General features: G+C 37.5%; 1 protein-coding gene across 1 annotated transcript in view; it reads right to left on the reverse strand.

Moving 5' to 3' along the window:
• LOC124595803 (ubiquitin carboxyl-terminal hydrolase 22) overlaps positions 1-16958 on the reverse strand; it is a 135200-nt gene extending 118242 nt beyond the window's left edge. Inside the window, exons 1-4 of the mRNA XM_047134694.1 lie at positions 16359-16958; positions 16035-16167; positions 15726-15941; positions 15322-15494 (exon numbers count right to left, since the gene is read on the reverse strand). Of these exons, the coding sequence (XP_046990650.1) occupies positions 15322-15494; positions 15726-15941; positions 16035-16167; positions 16359-16478 (642 nt within the window). The 5' untranslated portion in view covers positions 16479-16958. The remainder of the gene's footprint in view (positions 1-15321; positions 15495-15725; positions 15942-16034; positions 16168-16358) is intronic.
• Between the last annotated feature and the right edge of the window lie 741 nt (positions 16959-17699).

Consider the following 17699-nt stretch of genomic DNA (forward strand, 5'->3'; position numbering starts at 1 on the left):
GGTCTATCACACTGGACCAAATGATTCAGCCTTACATTAATGGCCTCCAAGATCACTGGACCTGACTATGCGATTCTATCATGTGGTGGGGTTTATAAAAGATTCTGTTTATGTGCCTCCATTACCAACAACAATGAATGAAGTGAGACAGCCCATAACACCAGCTGTGGATGTTATAACTCAAGACATGCTCGCTGCAGTGTGGGAACAATTTGAATACCGCAATGACATATGCCGCACATCTCAAGGGGGCGTATTGAACACCTATGAAAAGGAACAAAAAATTTTTTTTGAGATTCTGCTTCACCAAAAAACAAAATTATTGCCTATGTATATATGCTGACTTGCAGTTAGCCCTGCAGCCAGGTGACTAGAGCGAGTTTTGGTGTTCTCATAAAGTTAAGTCATTTTAGATTATAAAACATACAATTTACTATTGATTACTTGGTGAATAGGTGTATTAGTGTGCCTTTTAAGTGTACCATTAAAGGTTTCATTTTTCTTTATGTAATATAGTAGAAAACACAAAAAGATCGTACAGTCGTATTTTCTGTTTACGTTTCGCCGCAGTAAATCTATAGAATTTCGTTTAGTTGTTCTTTGCTCTCTCCAGCAATTTAACTGTAGCATACCTCTTCATAATTTAACTAGCATTTCCGGAAAGTAGCGTAAAGTTTAAGTTGCTATTTCAGAAACTTTGCACTGTTGTTTTTGTTTACACACAGTTGCGTATAGGCCAAATTTGTGGAACCACATTTTCATGTTTATCTGTAATTTAACTGACTTATTCTTAATACTCTATTACCTTTATCATGAGTGAAAAGTTCTTGACTTGCCGTAGAATTGTTAGGTCGGGGCTCTGGTGTGATGGGTACTGTAGTTTTTTTCCATGTGGGCGAATGTAGTGGTGTGGGAATAGGGGAAGTAAATGAGACCCGTCAGTGGTTTTGTAGGATTTGTAGTAGAGATAGGAAGATACTAGAACAGGAAGGGAAAATTGCCACCCTTCAGGCTGAGTAAGACAAGGCCAGGGGAGATCTTGACAGGTTAAGGAGGGAGAAGGGTAAAGAGAGGTGGGAAATGGCAACAGGCAACAGGAGGAACAGGCCTAGAACTTTGTCTGACAGCTTCGTGCTGAATGTGGAAAATAGATTTGACCTGTTGCTTCAGTTAGAAGCTGGGGAGCATCAAGCAGTTGCAGGTGCAGACAGGGCACAACAAACTTTCAGCAGCAAATTGAAAAGTAAGAATGTAGGGGAAATCAGTAAAGAGAAAAAAAGTGTTGTTGTTAGGTAGTTCCCCTGGAAGAGGTGATGGCCAACTTTTGCAGGATGAACTAGGGTCAGAATACCAGGTCACCAATTTTTTTTAAACGTAGTGCTGGTCTGGAGCAGGTGACAGAGGGTTTAGGATCACTTTGCAAAGATTTCACTAAGGGAGACACGGTGGTTATAGTGGGTGGGGCAGGTAATACTATTGACAGAGATCCTGGGTACAGTATAGAGGGTGACCTGGCAAAGACTGCATCAGCATCGAAGCATTCTAGTGTTGAGTTTGTATCTGTTCTTGGGCACCATGACCGACCTCATTTGAACTCTTATGTCAGGAGAGTTAATTTGGAGTTGGAACAGCTGCTTATGTCGGGTGCAGGGTCACACAATGGTGCAGTTCCTGTTGATTCTCTCAGTAGGTGGGATTATACTAGGTATGGCCTTCACCTCAACAGGAAGGAGAAGGGTAAACTGGCTGGGAAAATAGCAGGAAAGTTAAAGGGGTAGGCACTGTCATGAGTGATAAAATACCAGCGGTTATAGGGTTCAGAAAAGACCCTCTTTTAGGATAGCGAGGACAGAAAGAAACCATATTTTAAGAGAGGTTAGGACTGAGACAAACCTTCAGTTTGAGAAAGAAACCAAAAAACATAATTCTAGCTTATTACATCAGCATAAACAGCTATTGGTTAAGAATTTACAACAGTCAGCAGACATTTTAACTCTACCCAATTTTAACTCAGTCAGTGTGAAATGTCATCTATCTTTATTGCATCAAAATATTCAAGGACTGAGAAATAAAATTAATGAATTAATTATCTGCATAGATGAATTAGAGTCTTCAAACCCAGCCAACATAATCTGCCTCTCTGAACATCATGTGACGACTGGTATAGAACTTTTAAGTGCTACAGGGTTTAGGTTAGCGTCTCAATTTTGTAGATCAGAAATAGAGAAAGGAGGAGTTGCCACATTTATCAGGAACTGTCATAAATTTAAGAACATAGACATTCATAAATTTTGCCTAGAACAGCATATGGAAGCATGTGCAACAGAAGTAAAATTTCACAAAAAATCCTTCATAATATCAAGTGTATATCGAGCACCTGCAAGTAACTTTAATCTGTTTGTAAACCACCTTGAAGCTGTACTGGCCCATTTAACAACCAAAAACAAAGAAATGGTGGTTGCTGGTGATTTCAATGTAGATTTCCTTAAAGACTCTCCCAATAAGAACTTATTTGAGTTAGTAACACTATCATTCAACTTAATTCCCACTGTAAAATTCCCCACTATGTTAGCCAATTGCTCACGAACAGCCATTGATAAAATCTTTATAGAAAAGTCCAATGAACAAAATTATGTTACAAAACCAATAGTCAATGGCCTCTCAGACCATGACATGCAGTTCCTTCTGTTAAATGTTAATACTGAACAGGATATAAAATCTGTTACATCTGAGCTCAAGAGGGTAATCAACAAGCCAAAAATTGATTATTTTAGGGCACTCATCAGAGACATTCACTGGACTGATGTTTACAGTGCTCATGGCATGAATGAAAAATATAACACTTTTGCTAATAAAGTGCTTACCTTATTCGAACACTTTTCCCCCAAAACTTACCAAGGTTAGAGCAAAGTCTACAAAGAAGCCATGGATTACTCAAGGAATAAGGGTATCTTGTAAAACAAAAAGGAAACCTTATCTGTCAATCCGAAACAGTTCCGATGTTGATGCTATAGCACATTACAAGAAATATTGCAAAATATTAGAGACTGTAATACAGACATCAAAGCAAATATATTACAAGGAAAAGATAGTCATATAAGATAACAAAATAAAGACTATGTGAGATATAGTGAAGGAGGAGACTGGTAGAACCAGACATGAAGAGGGACAAATAGCATTAAGAGTAAATGATACATTGGTGACAGACGTGTATAGTGTTGCAGAACTTTTTACCAAACATTTTATAACTGTTACTGACAAGATGGGGTTGTCAGGTTCTGTAGATGCTGCTATGGAATACCTCAGACCAGACATTTCAAGTAACTCCCATAACATTAATTTGACCCTCACTACCCCAGCAGAAATAATATCCATCATAAAATCATTAACATCTAGTGGGTATGATGAAATATCAGCAAAGTTAATTAAAGAATGTGATTCTGAGTTAAGTAACATATTAAGCTATCTGTGTAACCAGTCATTTATCAGTGGAATATTTCCTGAATGGTTGAAATATGCTGAAGTTAAGCCACTGTTTAAGAAGGGAGATAAAGAAATAGCATCAAATTTGCGTCCAATTTCACTTTTGCCAGCATTCTCAAAAATTTCAGAAAAAGTAATGTACAATCGGCTTTATAACCATCTTATCTCAAATACTATACTGTCAAAGTCACAGTTCGGATTTCTAAAGGGTTGTGATATTGAGAAGGCTATCTACACTCTCAGTGAAAATGTGCTTAATTCATTAGACAAAAAATTGCAGGTAACTGGTATATTTTGTGATCTTTCAAACGCATTTGACTGTGTAAATCACAATATCCTTTTAAGTAAATTAGAATATTATTGTGTAACAGGAAATGCTGCAAAATGGTTCAAATCTTATATCTCTGGCAGGACACAAAGGCTGTTATTAGGAAAGAGACATGTATCAAGCTATCAGGCATCATCCAACTGGGAACTAATTACATGTGGGGTTCCACAAGGTTCCATTTTAGAGCCCTTACTTTTTCTTGTGTATATCAATGACTTTTCATCAGTAACATTACCAGAAGCCAAGTTCGTTTTGTTTGCCGATGATACAAACATTGCAATAAATAGCAAATCAAGTGTAGTCTTAGAAAGATCAGCTGATAAAATATTTGTGGACATTAATCACTGGTTCCTAGCCAATTCTTTGTCACCAAACTTTGAAAAAAACACACTACATACAGTTCAGAACTTGTAAGGGGTGTCCCATGAGTATACGTCTAACGTACAATGACAAGCAGATAGAAGAAGTGGACAGTGTTAAATTCTTAGGATTACAGCTTAATAATAAATTAAACTGGAAGGAGCACACCACAGAACTGCTGAAGCATCTTGACAAATCTCTATTTGCAATGCGAATTGTGTCAGACATAGGGGATATAAAAATGAAAAAGCTGGCATACTGTGCTTACTTTCATTCCATAATGTCATACGGGGTTATTTTTTGGGGCAATTCATCAAGCCAAGCTGAAGTTTTCCGGGCACAAAAACGTGCAGTAAGAGTTATATGTGGTGTGAACTCGAGAACATCTTGCAGAAGCCTGTTTAGGGTACTAGGAATACTAACTACCACTTCCCAATATATTTATTCCTTAGTGAAATTTGTCATTAAAAATATATCACTTTTTCAAACCAACAGCTCAATTCGTGGAATCAATACTAGAAATTAGAATAATCTTCACAAGGATTTAAAGTAATTTAGTCTTGTACAAAAAGGTGTGCATTATTCAGGAACACACATCTTCAATAACTTGCCAGCGGCCATAAAAAGCTTAATAACCAATGAAATTCAGTTTAAGAGAAGCCTAAAGGATTTATTGGTGGCCAACTCCTTCTACTCCATTGATGAATTTCGCAGTAGAACCAACTGATTTGTGTGTATGTATATATAAGTACAATATAAAATCTGCACAATTTCCGTGCAGTAATGTGTTCATTGTAAATATATATATGTGTGTGTGTGTGTGTGTGTGTGTGTGTGTGTGTGTGTGTGTGTGTGTGTGTGTGTGTGTGTAAAAGTACAATCCAACTTGTGCCCCAGTTCAGTGCAGTAATGTGTTCATTGCATTGTAAATAAGTATTTAGTAGTTGCATTACATGTTTATTACTTTATAAATAAATTTAAAAAAAACTTTTTTATTTTAAATTCAGTGCATTAGTATCTGTAAAATGACTTTCAATAGTGTTCATTAAAAAATGATGATCATTCCACTTGGGACCTGTGGAATGGTACATTAGCTTATTTGTTTGAGTTGTAAATATTTGTCATGTATTGTTGTTTTTCTGACATGTTCTACATCCTGGAGGACCTCCTCGCTACGGATCAATTGGAATGAAAGCAAATCTAATCTAATCTATTAATATCAGAAATCCCCCCCCATGAACCATGGACCTTGCCGTTGGTGGGGAGGCTTGCGTGCCTCAGCGATACAGATAGCCGTACCGTAGGTACAACCACAATGGAGGGGTATCTGTTGAGAGGCCAGACAAATGTGTGGTTCCTGAAGAGGGGCAGCAGCCTTTTCAGTAGTTGCAAGGGCAACAGTCTGGATGATTGACTAATCTGGCCTTGTAACAATAACCAAAACGGCCTTGCTGTGCTGGTACTGTGAACGGCTGAAAGCAAGGGGAAACTACGGCCGTAATTTTTCCCGAGGGCATGCAGCTTTACTGTATGATTAAATGATGATGGCGTCCTCTTGGGTAAAATATTCCGGAGGTAAAATAGTCCCCCATTCGGATCTCCGGGCGGGGACTACTCAAGAGGATGTCGTTATCAGGAGAAAGAAAACTGGCGTTCTACGGATCGGAGCGTGGAATGTCAGATCCCTTAATCGGGCAGGTAGGTTAGAAAATTTAAAAAGGGAAATGGATAGGTTAAAGTTAGATATAGTGGGAATTAGTGAAGTTTGGTGGCAGGAGGAACAAGACTTCTGGTCAGGTGAATACAGGATTATAAACACAAAATCAAATAGGGGTAATGCAGGAGTAGGCTTAATAATGAATAGGAAAATAGGAGTGCGGGTAAGCTACTACAAACAGCATAGTGAATGCATTATTGTGGCCAAGATAGATACGAAGCCCACACCTACTACAGTAGTACAAGTTTATATGCCAACTAGCTCTGCAGATGACGAAGAAATTGAAGAAATGTATGATGAAATAAAAGAATTTATTCAGATAGTGAAGGGAGACGAAAATTTAATAGTCATGGGTGACTGGAATTCGAGTGTAGGAAAAGGGAGAGAAGGAAACGTAGTAGGTGAACATGGATTGGGGCTAAGAAATGAAAGAGGGAACCGCCTGGTAGAATTTTGCACAGAGCACAACTTAATCGTAGCTAACACTTGGTTTAAGAATCATGATAGAAGGTTGTATACATGGAAGAATCCTGGAGATACTAAAAGGTATCAGATAGATTATATAATGGTAAGACAGAGATTTAGGAACCAGGTATTAAATTGTAAGACATTTCCAGGGGCAGATGTGGACTCTGACCACAATCTATTGGTTATGACCTGTAGATTAAAACTGAAGAAACTGCAAAAAAGGTGGGAATTTAAGGAGATGGGACCTGGATAAACTGAAAGAACCAGAGGTTGTACAGAGTTTCAGGGAGACCATAAGGGAACAGTTGACAGGAATGGGGGAAAGAAACACAGTAGAAGAAGAATGGGTAGCTTTGAGGGATGAAGTAGTGAAGGCAGCAGAGGATCAAGTAGGTAAAAAGACAAGGGCTAGTAGAAATCCTTGGGTAACAGAAGAAATATTGAATTTAATTGACGAAAGGAGAAAATATAAAAATGCAGTAAGCGAAGCAGGCAAAAAGGAATAGAAACGTCTCAAAAATGAGATCGACAGGGTGCAAAATGGCTAAGCAGGGATGGCTAGAGGACAAATGTAAGGATGTAGAGGCTTATCTCACTAGGGGTAAGATAGATACTGCCTACAGGAAAATTAAAGAGACCTTTGGAGAAAAGAGAGCCACTTGTATGAATATCAAGAGCTCAAATGGAAACCCAGTTCTAAGCAAAGAAGGGAAAGCAGAAAGGTGGAAGGAATATATAGAGGGTCTATACAAGGGCGATGAACTTAAGGACAATATTATGGAAATGGAAGAGGATGTAGATGAAGATGAAATGGGAGATACGATACTGCGTGAAGAGTTTGACAGAGCACTGAAAGACCTGAGTCGAAACAAGGCCCTGGGAGTAGACAACATTCCATTGGAACTACTGACGGCCTTGGGAGAGCCAGTCCTGACAAAACTCTACCATCTGGTGAGCAAGATGTATGAAACAGGCGAAATACCCTCAGACTTTAAGAAGAATATAATAATTCCAATCCCAAAGAAAGCTGGTGTTGACAGATGTGAAAATTACCGAACAATCAGTTTAATAAGCCACAGCTGCAAAATACTAACACAAATTCTTTACAGACGAATGGAAAAACTGGTAGAAGCCGACCTCGGGGAAGATCAGTTTGGATTCCGTAGAAATACTGGAACACGTGAGGCAATACTGACCTTACGACTTATCTTAGAAGAAAGATTAAGGAAACGCAAACCTACGTTCCTAGCATTTGTAGACTTAGAGAAAGCTTTTGACAATGTTGACTGGAATACTCTCTTTCAAATTCTAAAGGTGGCAAAGATAAAATACAGGGAGAGAAAGGCTATTTACAATTTGTACAGAAACCAGATGGCAGTTATAAGAGTCGAGGGACATGAAAGGGAAGCAGTGGTTAAGAAGGAAGTAAGACAGGGTTGTAGCCTCTCCCCGGTGTTATTCAATCTGTATATTGAGCAAGCAGTAAAGGAAACAAAAGAAAAATTTGGAGTAGGTATTAAAATCTATGGAGAAGAAATAAAAACTTTGAGGTTCGCCGATGACATTGTAATTCTGTCAGAGACAGCAAAGGACTTGGAAGAGCAGTTGAATGGAATGGATGGTGTCTTGAAGGGAGGATATAAGATGAACATCAACAAAAGCAAAACGAGGATAATGGAATGTAGTCGAATTAAGTCGTGTGATGCTGAGGGAATTAGATTAGGAAATGAGACACTTAAAGTAGTAAAGGAGTTTTGCTATTTGGGGAGCAAAATAACTGATGATGGTCGAAGTAGAGAGGATATAAAATGTAGACTGGCAATGGCAAGGAAAGCGTTTTTGAAGAAGAGAAATTTGTTAACATCGAGTATAGATTTAAGTGTCAGGAAGTCATTTCTGAAAGTATTTGTATGGAGTGTAGCCATGTATGGAAGTGAAACATGGACGGTAAATAGTTTGGACAAGAAGAGAATAGAAGGTTACGAAATGTGGTGCTACAGAAGAATGCTGAAGATTAGTTGGGTAGATCACATAACTAATGAGGAAGTATTGAATAGGATTGGGGAGAAGAGAAGTTTGTGGCACAACTTGACCAGAAGAAGGGATCGGTTGGTAGGACATGTTCTGAGGCATCAAGGGATCACAAATTTAGCATTGGAGGGCAGTGTGGAGGGTAAAAATCGTAGGGGGAGACCAAGAGATAAGTACACTAAGCAGATTCAGAAGGATGTAGGTTGCAGTAGGTACTGGGAGATGAAGAAGCTTGCACAGGATAGAGTAGCATGGAGAGCTGCATCAAACCAGTCTCAGGACTGAAGACCACAACAACAACAACAACAACAACAATATCAGAAATATAAACGTGCCAAATTGAATGATTCTTTTTGATACACCCAGTATTATGGAAATACTCTGTGAACTCATATGGGAATCCTTGGAGGGAAAGCAACATTTTTCCATAAAACATTATTGTGAAAGTTTAGAGAACCGACATTTGCAGCTGACTGCAGGAGAATTGTATTGTTGCCAAGGTACATCTCGTTTAAGAACTATGAGGGCAATGTAAATTAGCAGTTGTATGGAGGCATATAGAGATTCATTTTTCCCTCATCCAACTGCAAGGCGGTGCTGTGGTACAAGGTAACCCTTTACAGTACTTTATGGAGTATATACGCACGTTGGTTGGTTGATTTGGGGGAAGGGACGAAACTGTGAGGTCATCAGTCCCATTGGATTAGGGAAGGATGGGGGAGGAAGTCGGCCGTGGCCTTTCAAAGGAACCATACTGGCATTTGCCCGAAATGATTTAGGGGAATCACGGAAAACCTAAATTAGGATACGAATTGCAGTTCTGGTGTTATTCTGATGACGATGCACGGCAGCGACCAAAGACATTAACTAAACACATCAGATGAATTCGCAATTGTGGACAATGACTGCCATCAGCTGTGGAATGGAATGACGACAATAAAAATTTGTGGTGGACTGGGACATGAACCCGGTTGATGACATATGGAAGTTTGGGTCTGGCATGAGTAATGCACGGATAGCCAAATGGTAAGGCGACTGCTCGCAATAAGTGGGAAATCCGGGTTCGTGTGCCAGTCCGGCACAAATTTTCATTGCCGTCATTCCATTCCCAGTAGTCATTATTTGCAATTGCGAATTCATCTGATGTGTCTAAATTAGGATGGTCTGATCTGGGTTTGGTCCATCATCCTCCCAAATGCACGCATGTATGTATGTATGTATGTATGTATGTATCAATATAATGGAAGGAAACATTCCACGTGGGAAAAATTATATATAAAAACAAAGATGAGGTGACTTACCGAACAAAAGCGCTGGCAGGTCAATAGACACACAAACAAACACAAACATACAGACAAAATTCAAGCTTTCGCAACAAACTGTTGTCTCATCAGGAAAGAGGGAAGGAGAGGGGAAGACGAAAGGAAGTGGGTTTTAAAGGAGAGGGTAAGGAGTCATTCCAATCCCGGGAGCGGAAAGACTTACCTTAGGGGGAAAAAAGGACAGGTATACACTTGCACACACGCACATATCCATCCACACATACAGACACAAGCAGACATATGGTCTTTAAATATGTCTGCTTGTGTCTGTATGTGTGGATGGATATGTGCGTGTGTGCAAGTGTATACCTGTCCTTTTTTCCCCCTAAGGTAAGTCTTTCCGCTCCCGGGATTGGAATGACTCCTTACCCTCTCCTTTAAAACCCACTTCCTTTCGTCTTCCCCTCTCCTTCCCTCTTTCCTGATGAGGCAACAGTTTGTTGCGAAAGCTTGAATTTTGTGTGTATGTTTGTGTGTCTATCGACCTGCCAGCGCTTTTGTTCGGTAAGTCATCTCATCTTTGTTTTTATATATGTATGTATGTAGACGTAGAAGAGCTGACGAACAGAATGGATAGAGAAAGAGGTCATTAGATGAAGATCAACAAACAAAAGTACAACAAAGATGATGAAATGTGGCATAATTAAATTAAGTGATGATGAGATAATTACCTTTGGCAATAAATTCCTGAACGTAGTAGATGAGTTTGTGCTCTTTGAGGATAAAAAAGCTGATGATGGAAGAAATAAAGGAGGTGTACAATGCAGACTTGCAATAAGAAAAATCGTCTGAGGGAGGGAAAAAACATAACAAACAAAAAAATGTAAGTATTGGGAAGGCTTTCGTGAAAGTATTTGTAGTTACACACAATTAGATGATAAACACAGACAGGAAGAAAATAATAAGTTCTGAAATGTGGTTCTACAGAATAATACTGAACATCGGGTCAGTACATCGAACAACAAATAACGGGGTAGTGAATTGAATTAGGGGAAAACGCAGTTTATGGGACAACTTGACTAAATGAACAGATAGCTTGTTAGGACATATACCAAGGAATCAGAGAATAGTTAATTTGGTACTGGGGAGAAGTGCATGGGTGACATGTACAAATAGAAGAGGGAGACCAAGACTTGCCTACAGTCAGCAGGTTCAAATGAATGAAGGTTGGAATAGTTATGGAGAGATACAACAGAGACTTGCGCAGGATAGACTAGCATGCTGCATTAAACTGGTCTTTGGATTGAAGACCCTAACAACAATGTCCATAGTGAATGGCTTAATACATGACAGCAATAAAAGAATTATCAAAGCAAATTTTATAAAGATTACATTTTTAACCTGTGCAGTTATGGTGGCCATAACTGCTGTATAATTATGTAAAATATTCTGAATCTGTCTCTGTCACTAACAAAATGTGTGTTTTTTACATTTGCATTTGTTTTTATTCATTTAAGGCATCAGTGGTCCACAATCAAATATATTTACAATGTTCATTTTGGTCAAAACTCTAAAACGGTAGTTTGCTAAGCAACTGAAATGAGACTTTCATTTATTGCATTTTCATCTAACTTCTGCTTGCAACTAGAAACATCATTGGTCAAAAACACCAGTGTCATACACAAGAAAATGCGGAAAATTTCAAGACGACAATTTCAGATGTAAGTAGGATTACACGAAAATGCAACAACTAAAAATCACACTTCAATAGCTTAAGAAACTAAGTTTTTATCTAGAATCAAAAGCAAAACTGTAAATATGATTGTCGGTGGTTTGGTATCGATGTATTAAATGAATAAAACTTGATGTGTACAGTAAAATAAATATGTATTTTTAGTGATTGCAAAGATGGATCTAATATATCCACATGTTAAGCATTCATAAATAATGTTTTTAAGGCACCTAATAATGCTAGTTCTACAGTTGTGTTTGATACAAAGTTATGATCAGCTATTGAGTAGTTTGATTATAAAATAGGAAGAAGATAAAAATGTTATCTAGATGGATAAAGCTAAATGCTTGTGAAACAGGGTTGTCTTACCCTTTCTGGCACTTCCAAATCATTATTCTATAATCTTATATAAAATGAACAATCCATTCTTTCCTTTTAATTTCATCTATTTAGTTTCAAACAATGGAAAATCCAGTATGGAATAACATCAATGAAATGGATGGATAATCAAAATTACAGGCCGAGTACAGCCTTGGTAGCCACAGACAATGGTCTTTTAGTTGTACCTCTTCTCTATATGGTGAGTGTCGGCTATTTAGTTTCCTTAACCAAGGTTCTTGGGTAATGTCTCCTACTACTCCTGAACCTTTATCCCCACAAGGTTCTTTCACCTTCGAATCTTCTCTTCTGCCTACAGAAAGAGCCAGAGCAGTTCCTAAATCTGTTGATTTCATGTCTTTCTGAACATTTCCTCCCACTGCCACACGTCATGTCAACTTTTCAATCTGTATAACAAATATTTCTGTTCACTGATTATGTTTCAAAATTTGGGCTATCATAACTGTGTCATGTGAACTCTCAATATAACTATTATCAGCACTGAAAGTTCTTGTTTCAGGTACATGGGTAAGAAAACTATTCCACAGACTGGTCTATGAAAGACTGAAACAAGACCAGGCAATTTATTTTTAACAAGGCAAAACAACATTTGTTTAAAATACCAAAGGTCCAGATATGCAAACGTATGAAAATGTTCATTTCTTACCCGTTCTACTATATAAAGAGAAGTCTTTGTTCAATGTTGTTACCAAAAATCTCAAAAAGTTCTTTCACTAAACTATTTCAAATTTTTACACGATACGGTAATACACGTTTGGAGGAATATAGGCTACATATTCTTTTTAACTGATCTGCTTTGGCTTTTTGCGAGTGATGCTCTTTATAACATTCTGACAGCAATAGGCTACATATTTTTTTTTAATATTAATGATATACATACATACAAAAAAAAAAAATCTATACTACTACATAAAGACAACCCATTGTTTAACCAAAAATCTCAAATAAGTTCTTGACCAATTTACTTCAAATTTATACACAATACTCTAATAAACATTCAGATGGTCATGGGCTATATATTTTTTTAAACAACAATGTACAGTTTCTCAATTACAACTAACTGCTAGGAAGGAAATAGTTTGCTATGCTGGGCTCTGAAAATGTGAGGTTTCATTTTCTTTCTTACAGTCAGTTTTGGAGGAGACCAAACAGTGAGGTCATCAGTTTCATCGGATTAGAGAAGGACGGGGAAGGAAGTTGGCCATACCCTTTCAAAGGAACCATCCCGGCATTTGCCAGGAGTGAAATTTGGGTAAATCACAGAAAACCTAAATCAGGACAGCTGGATGCAGGATTGAACAGTCGTCCTCCCAAATGCGAGTCTTGGGGGGAGGGTTTCTTTATTTTTGTTGGGGGGGGGGGGGGGGGGGGGGACAGAGCTCTGGTAGTTTACACACAAAGGAAAGCAACAACAAGATACATTCTTATTGGATACGATACTGACTGTAGCATCAAGTTGGGTAACAGTTACAAAATGGGCTTCCCCTTTCATTTACCATAGTTTACATATCATATATGTAATAATATGCATCGGAATACTCATCAAAGACTTGTCCATTATCTAATATCTGTTTTCTGAATTTTCCTTAAAGTCTTGATTTCAATGATGAAAAGTGCATTAAATATAGCAAAGTGTGTTAAATGTGACACAAACATTATGCTACACATCAGCTTCTTACAATAACCTTTATTTCACTTTCATATTTGCTGGTTTGCCCAACTCACAACCAAATTATAACATTCCAACTTAACCTAGACCTCACATTATGCAACAGATTAGTTTGTTCGGCCACAACATTCAGGAAGGGTCCAATATCATACTCTTAGTCTCAAGTTGGACTCAGATTTTTTTATTTCAGGGAAAACTGTAGAAGGGTCTTTGAGTAAAGACAGTTTCAGTGAAGGCCTAGACTAATATCTGTTACTGGTATGCCATGTTTTGTTGTTTTATTTGATGCACCACAATGTAGAATGAAATACTTGTACAAAGAAAAATATCTGGTGGTCAGTCACTGAGGAATTATCAAGTCTATTAATAATGTAAAGTTAACTAGTATCCAAGCAGCAGAAAAGCATGTAAACTAGTACCCGAGCAAAAGAAAAGCACTTGAAAAGCACATTTGTGTGACATACTGAGCTAAGAATACACTCCATTTTTTTTAACTTTTGATGTGTTTTCTCTCTTTCTCCCACATTTTGAAGAATATAGTTATTTTGAAAACAAAAACATATTTGTTTTTAAATGGTTATGTTTTAAGTTCACCATAATCTATCATTCACTTGATAACTATTCTTTTCCTGTTTGTCATTCCCTGCAAATTCTGTTTTCACCACTGAAGGAAAAAATGTCTCAAATGACAGTCACAGAAAATTTTTAGGCATACATATTAATGAGGATCTGAAGTGGCAGATGCACCTTACCAATCTAAATATTAAAAAAAAACTGAAAACACTAATGTATCCTGTAAGGATTCTCAAAAAAATACAAGCTGGTAGCAATGTACCATAGTAGTATAAAGAAATGACTGATGTACAGCATATGGCATTTTTGGGGGGATTTCCACAACCTAATAAAAATAATACAGAAAAAGATTAACAGGGTGATAACAGAAGCTAAATGTCGATATTCCTGTAGACCCCTTTTAAACGGTCTGAAAATATTGCCTCAGCCTTGTTTGTTTCACAACAGCGAGCATATTAAAAAAAAAAAAAAAGAAAAGAAAACCTATTCAGACATAACTATGATACATATACATTTGAAACTCGGCAGCTGAACCTAAAGCACACACAAAAATAATAAATACAAACTTGAGCAAAAGGGGAGTGCATCATACTGGGATTATGTTACACAACTATATGCCTTCTTACTTAAAATTTATTTCAACAATACATACATTTAACATAAAGTCAAAACAGTTCTTGCTGGACTACTGCTTATACCCTGTCTGTGAATTTCTGGATCATCACAATATGTAACCTCTTTTACCAAATACTGTTAATTATGTACTGTGTCACTTCACACTATAATTTACTTTGTATTTATCATGTAGTCTCACTTAAAAACCACTGCTACCATGTGCAGAAGGAACATAATAAGCCAATTTATATTATTATGCACTACGTTTGTGGTGACCACAATGATTATTTTAATCATAAATTAACTGTTTACCCTTGTCCTCCTATATCACGTGTACAAGCAATGTACTAAATATTATTCTTCGACAAAGTAAAAATCACTCTCTCTTGGCAGAGAGAGAGAGAGAGAGAGAGAGAGAGAGAGAGAGAGAGAGAGAGACAAGGGGGTGGGGAGTGGGACGAATGAAAACTTACACACAAAACAGGAAAAGTAAAGATGACCATCTCAACTGGTAGACTTGGTGCAGATTCGTACCACAATTTATGCTGTCATGTATTTTGCTTTCCAAAGAATTTGGAATATTTATACGCACATAGAACATTCACATGTTACAAAAAATATATATAAATATTAAGAGATCAGGAATATTTGACATATATTAAGTTGTGAGTACAAGCATCATACCTCCTGGAAGAGCCTAGAAACTTCACACACCAAACACCGACCAGGTTGTTCACGAAACTGGCAAACATGTTTTCCTGCTAAGAAATAATCTCGCAGTAAAGGTGTGTGAGTTAATGCTTGTACAATGCAGTTCATAAAACATGTATTGCCTAAATTAATTAGGCCTCTGAGACCTGTGGAATAACACAGTTAATGAGAAAAATGACTGAACATAATAAGCATGTAAAATAAGCGAAAATTTGTGGCTTGACACAAATTACTACACCTCAGCAATGCTATTTTAACAAAGATAGTTCCCCTTACCAGTCGCAGAAGTATTTGTAAACCATATTACTGTCATTACATGTCAAGTATAAAGACTGTGCAAGCCAGATGCAGATTAGAGCACGCGAATAATATCTTACCAATGGTTGTGTCCTCTAGTATATGCCTTCTGTGCGGGTTATTTCGCAGCAGACGGATATCATATGCACTCGGTTCCCATGGTCTGTACGGTACAGACAGCCCAATTCTCTTGAAAACTTGTGCATCTTTCTCTAGTGCTATACTAGATAATTCCTTATCATAAATATAGTCGCCACAATGGAAACACATCACCATTCCATAAGTTAGTTCCACAGCTGTAATCATAACATTGAAAATAAGTATCAGTAAACTGACAAAACGGCTAGGGTCTTCATACCATACTAAACAGGCCCGTAACGATTCCTTACCTAAGAAATGTTTTTTCACTTTCGCATGTTCCTGCATGTGACCACGTACAATACACCCAAAATAAATACAATGCAAGCATGAATGTAACCGAGGCCCACCGTACTTGCACACCGTACACTGACTTGCTATTGCCTGTATACAACAGAAATTTCATTATTTTTCTGATAGTACGAATGCAAGAAATTGGTACCCAGAGATAAGGATGAAACTGCTGCTCACTATTTAATGGTATATGAGAGAAAAATTATTTAATCTTCTACGAATAACGTATAATGAACAATTTCATACACAATTTTCTGAGTGACATTCCGTCACGAACGCACCTTTCTTCTCCGGGCCTCAGCTGACGAGCACGCTACGAGGCAAGAATACACTATTTTGTAAGCCTTGGTTCCCTTAGAAGCTTTAAAACTTATCAAATGAGTGCATCCATTTTCGCTCATCTCCAAAATGTCCCAAAAATTTAAATGGACACAGCTTGCAATTGTTTACATGCAGCTTGCGACCACCGTCTTTACCTCGCCCGGCGAAACTTAGCCATTTCCCCCTCTAATGACGAAAAGCGGAACTTGTTGTCACAACTTACGTTTTTACTAGTTATTAACTAAGCTATGTACATAAATTACATAAAATATAGATGTATCATTGGCACATGGGTATGAGAGGTGAAACGTTCAATTTATTTCAATGATATGCTTTGTATTAGTAAACACCACATGTGTGTAACGTTCTCAGTCACCAGCGGTCACATTGCAGGAAAAATTGTACTCATGTCTGTTCCCCCTAATTATGAGAAAAAAATTGTACAGTTCGTCACTTAAGATGTAAATGTCTGTGATACATCAATTATTTTATCGTACAGAAGGTCATGAAAGGGATAACGAAATGCGAAAACTACTTTCTCCTTGAGATAACCAAAAGGTCTGTTAGTTCGCAATTTCACTGCAAGGTGGCTGGTACAGCTGCTGCCGGGCTATAGGCGCGAATTTTAAAGGGAAGCGTAAGCAATGACTGTACATGAAAACGACGTAATTTGGACGTGCACGAACATATGACACTATTTATTCGTGATGATGTGAACAATCAACAGTAACATTTTGATGTCATATTAAACCGCATATTAAAGAGAATATTTGTGCGCCTGGACGAGAAGTAACACTAAAACTATTGCATCAGACCTATTTAGCTGAATTTAAATCCATTTATTTATTTATTTTATTGACAGAGAATCGGAAAACTTAAGAAAAAGTGGTCAACAGACGGATTGTTTGACTTGTTTACTATATAGTACTGCCTCAGCTCACACTGGTGATGTCGTTATCGGTTTCGACTTATTACCACAGTCTAAAATAACTGTGTTGTTACCATGTCAGAGATCATGAAATATGAAAAGAAGGGAGATAGCAAAATACCAGGAAATTTAATTACGAATTAATTTTCTATACACATCTACATGTACGGTACTTGATTACATAATTAATAAATCGTCAATCGAACTTGACCGGGGAGGCACTCAGTTGTAAACACATTTGCGCTCTGTTCGTTGGAATTGACGGCTTTCAATTAACAACGTAATAGCATAAAATTGGCTAACTATTGAATCGTAAATTTAATATAAAAATATTCACAATATGAAATTGATTTGACAGAAAGCCTTCTCAAAG

The sequence above is a fragment of the Schistocerca americana genome, chromosome 2 (genome assembly GCF_021461395.2).
Source record: "Schistocerca americana isolate TAMUIC-IGC-003095 chromosome 2, iqSchAmer2.1, whole genome shotgun sequence".
Taxonomy (NCBI): domain Eukaryota; kingdom Metazoa; phylum Arthropoda; class Insecta; order Orthoptera; family Acrididae; genus Schistocerca; species Schistocerca americana.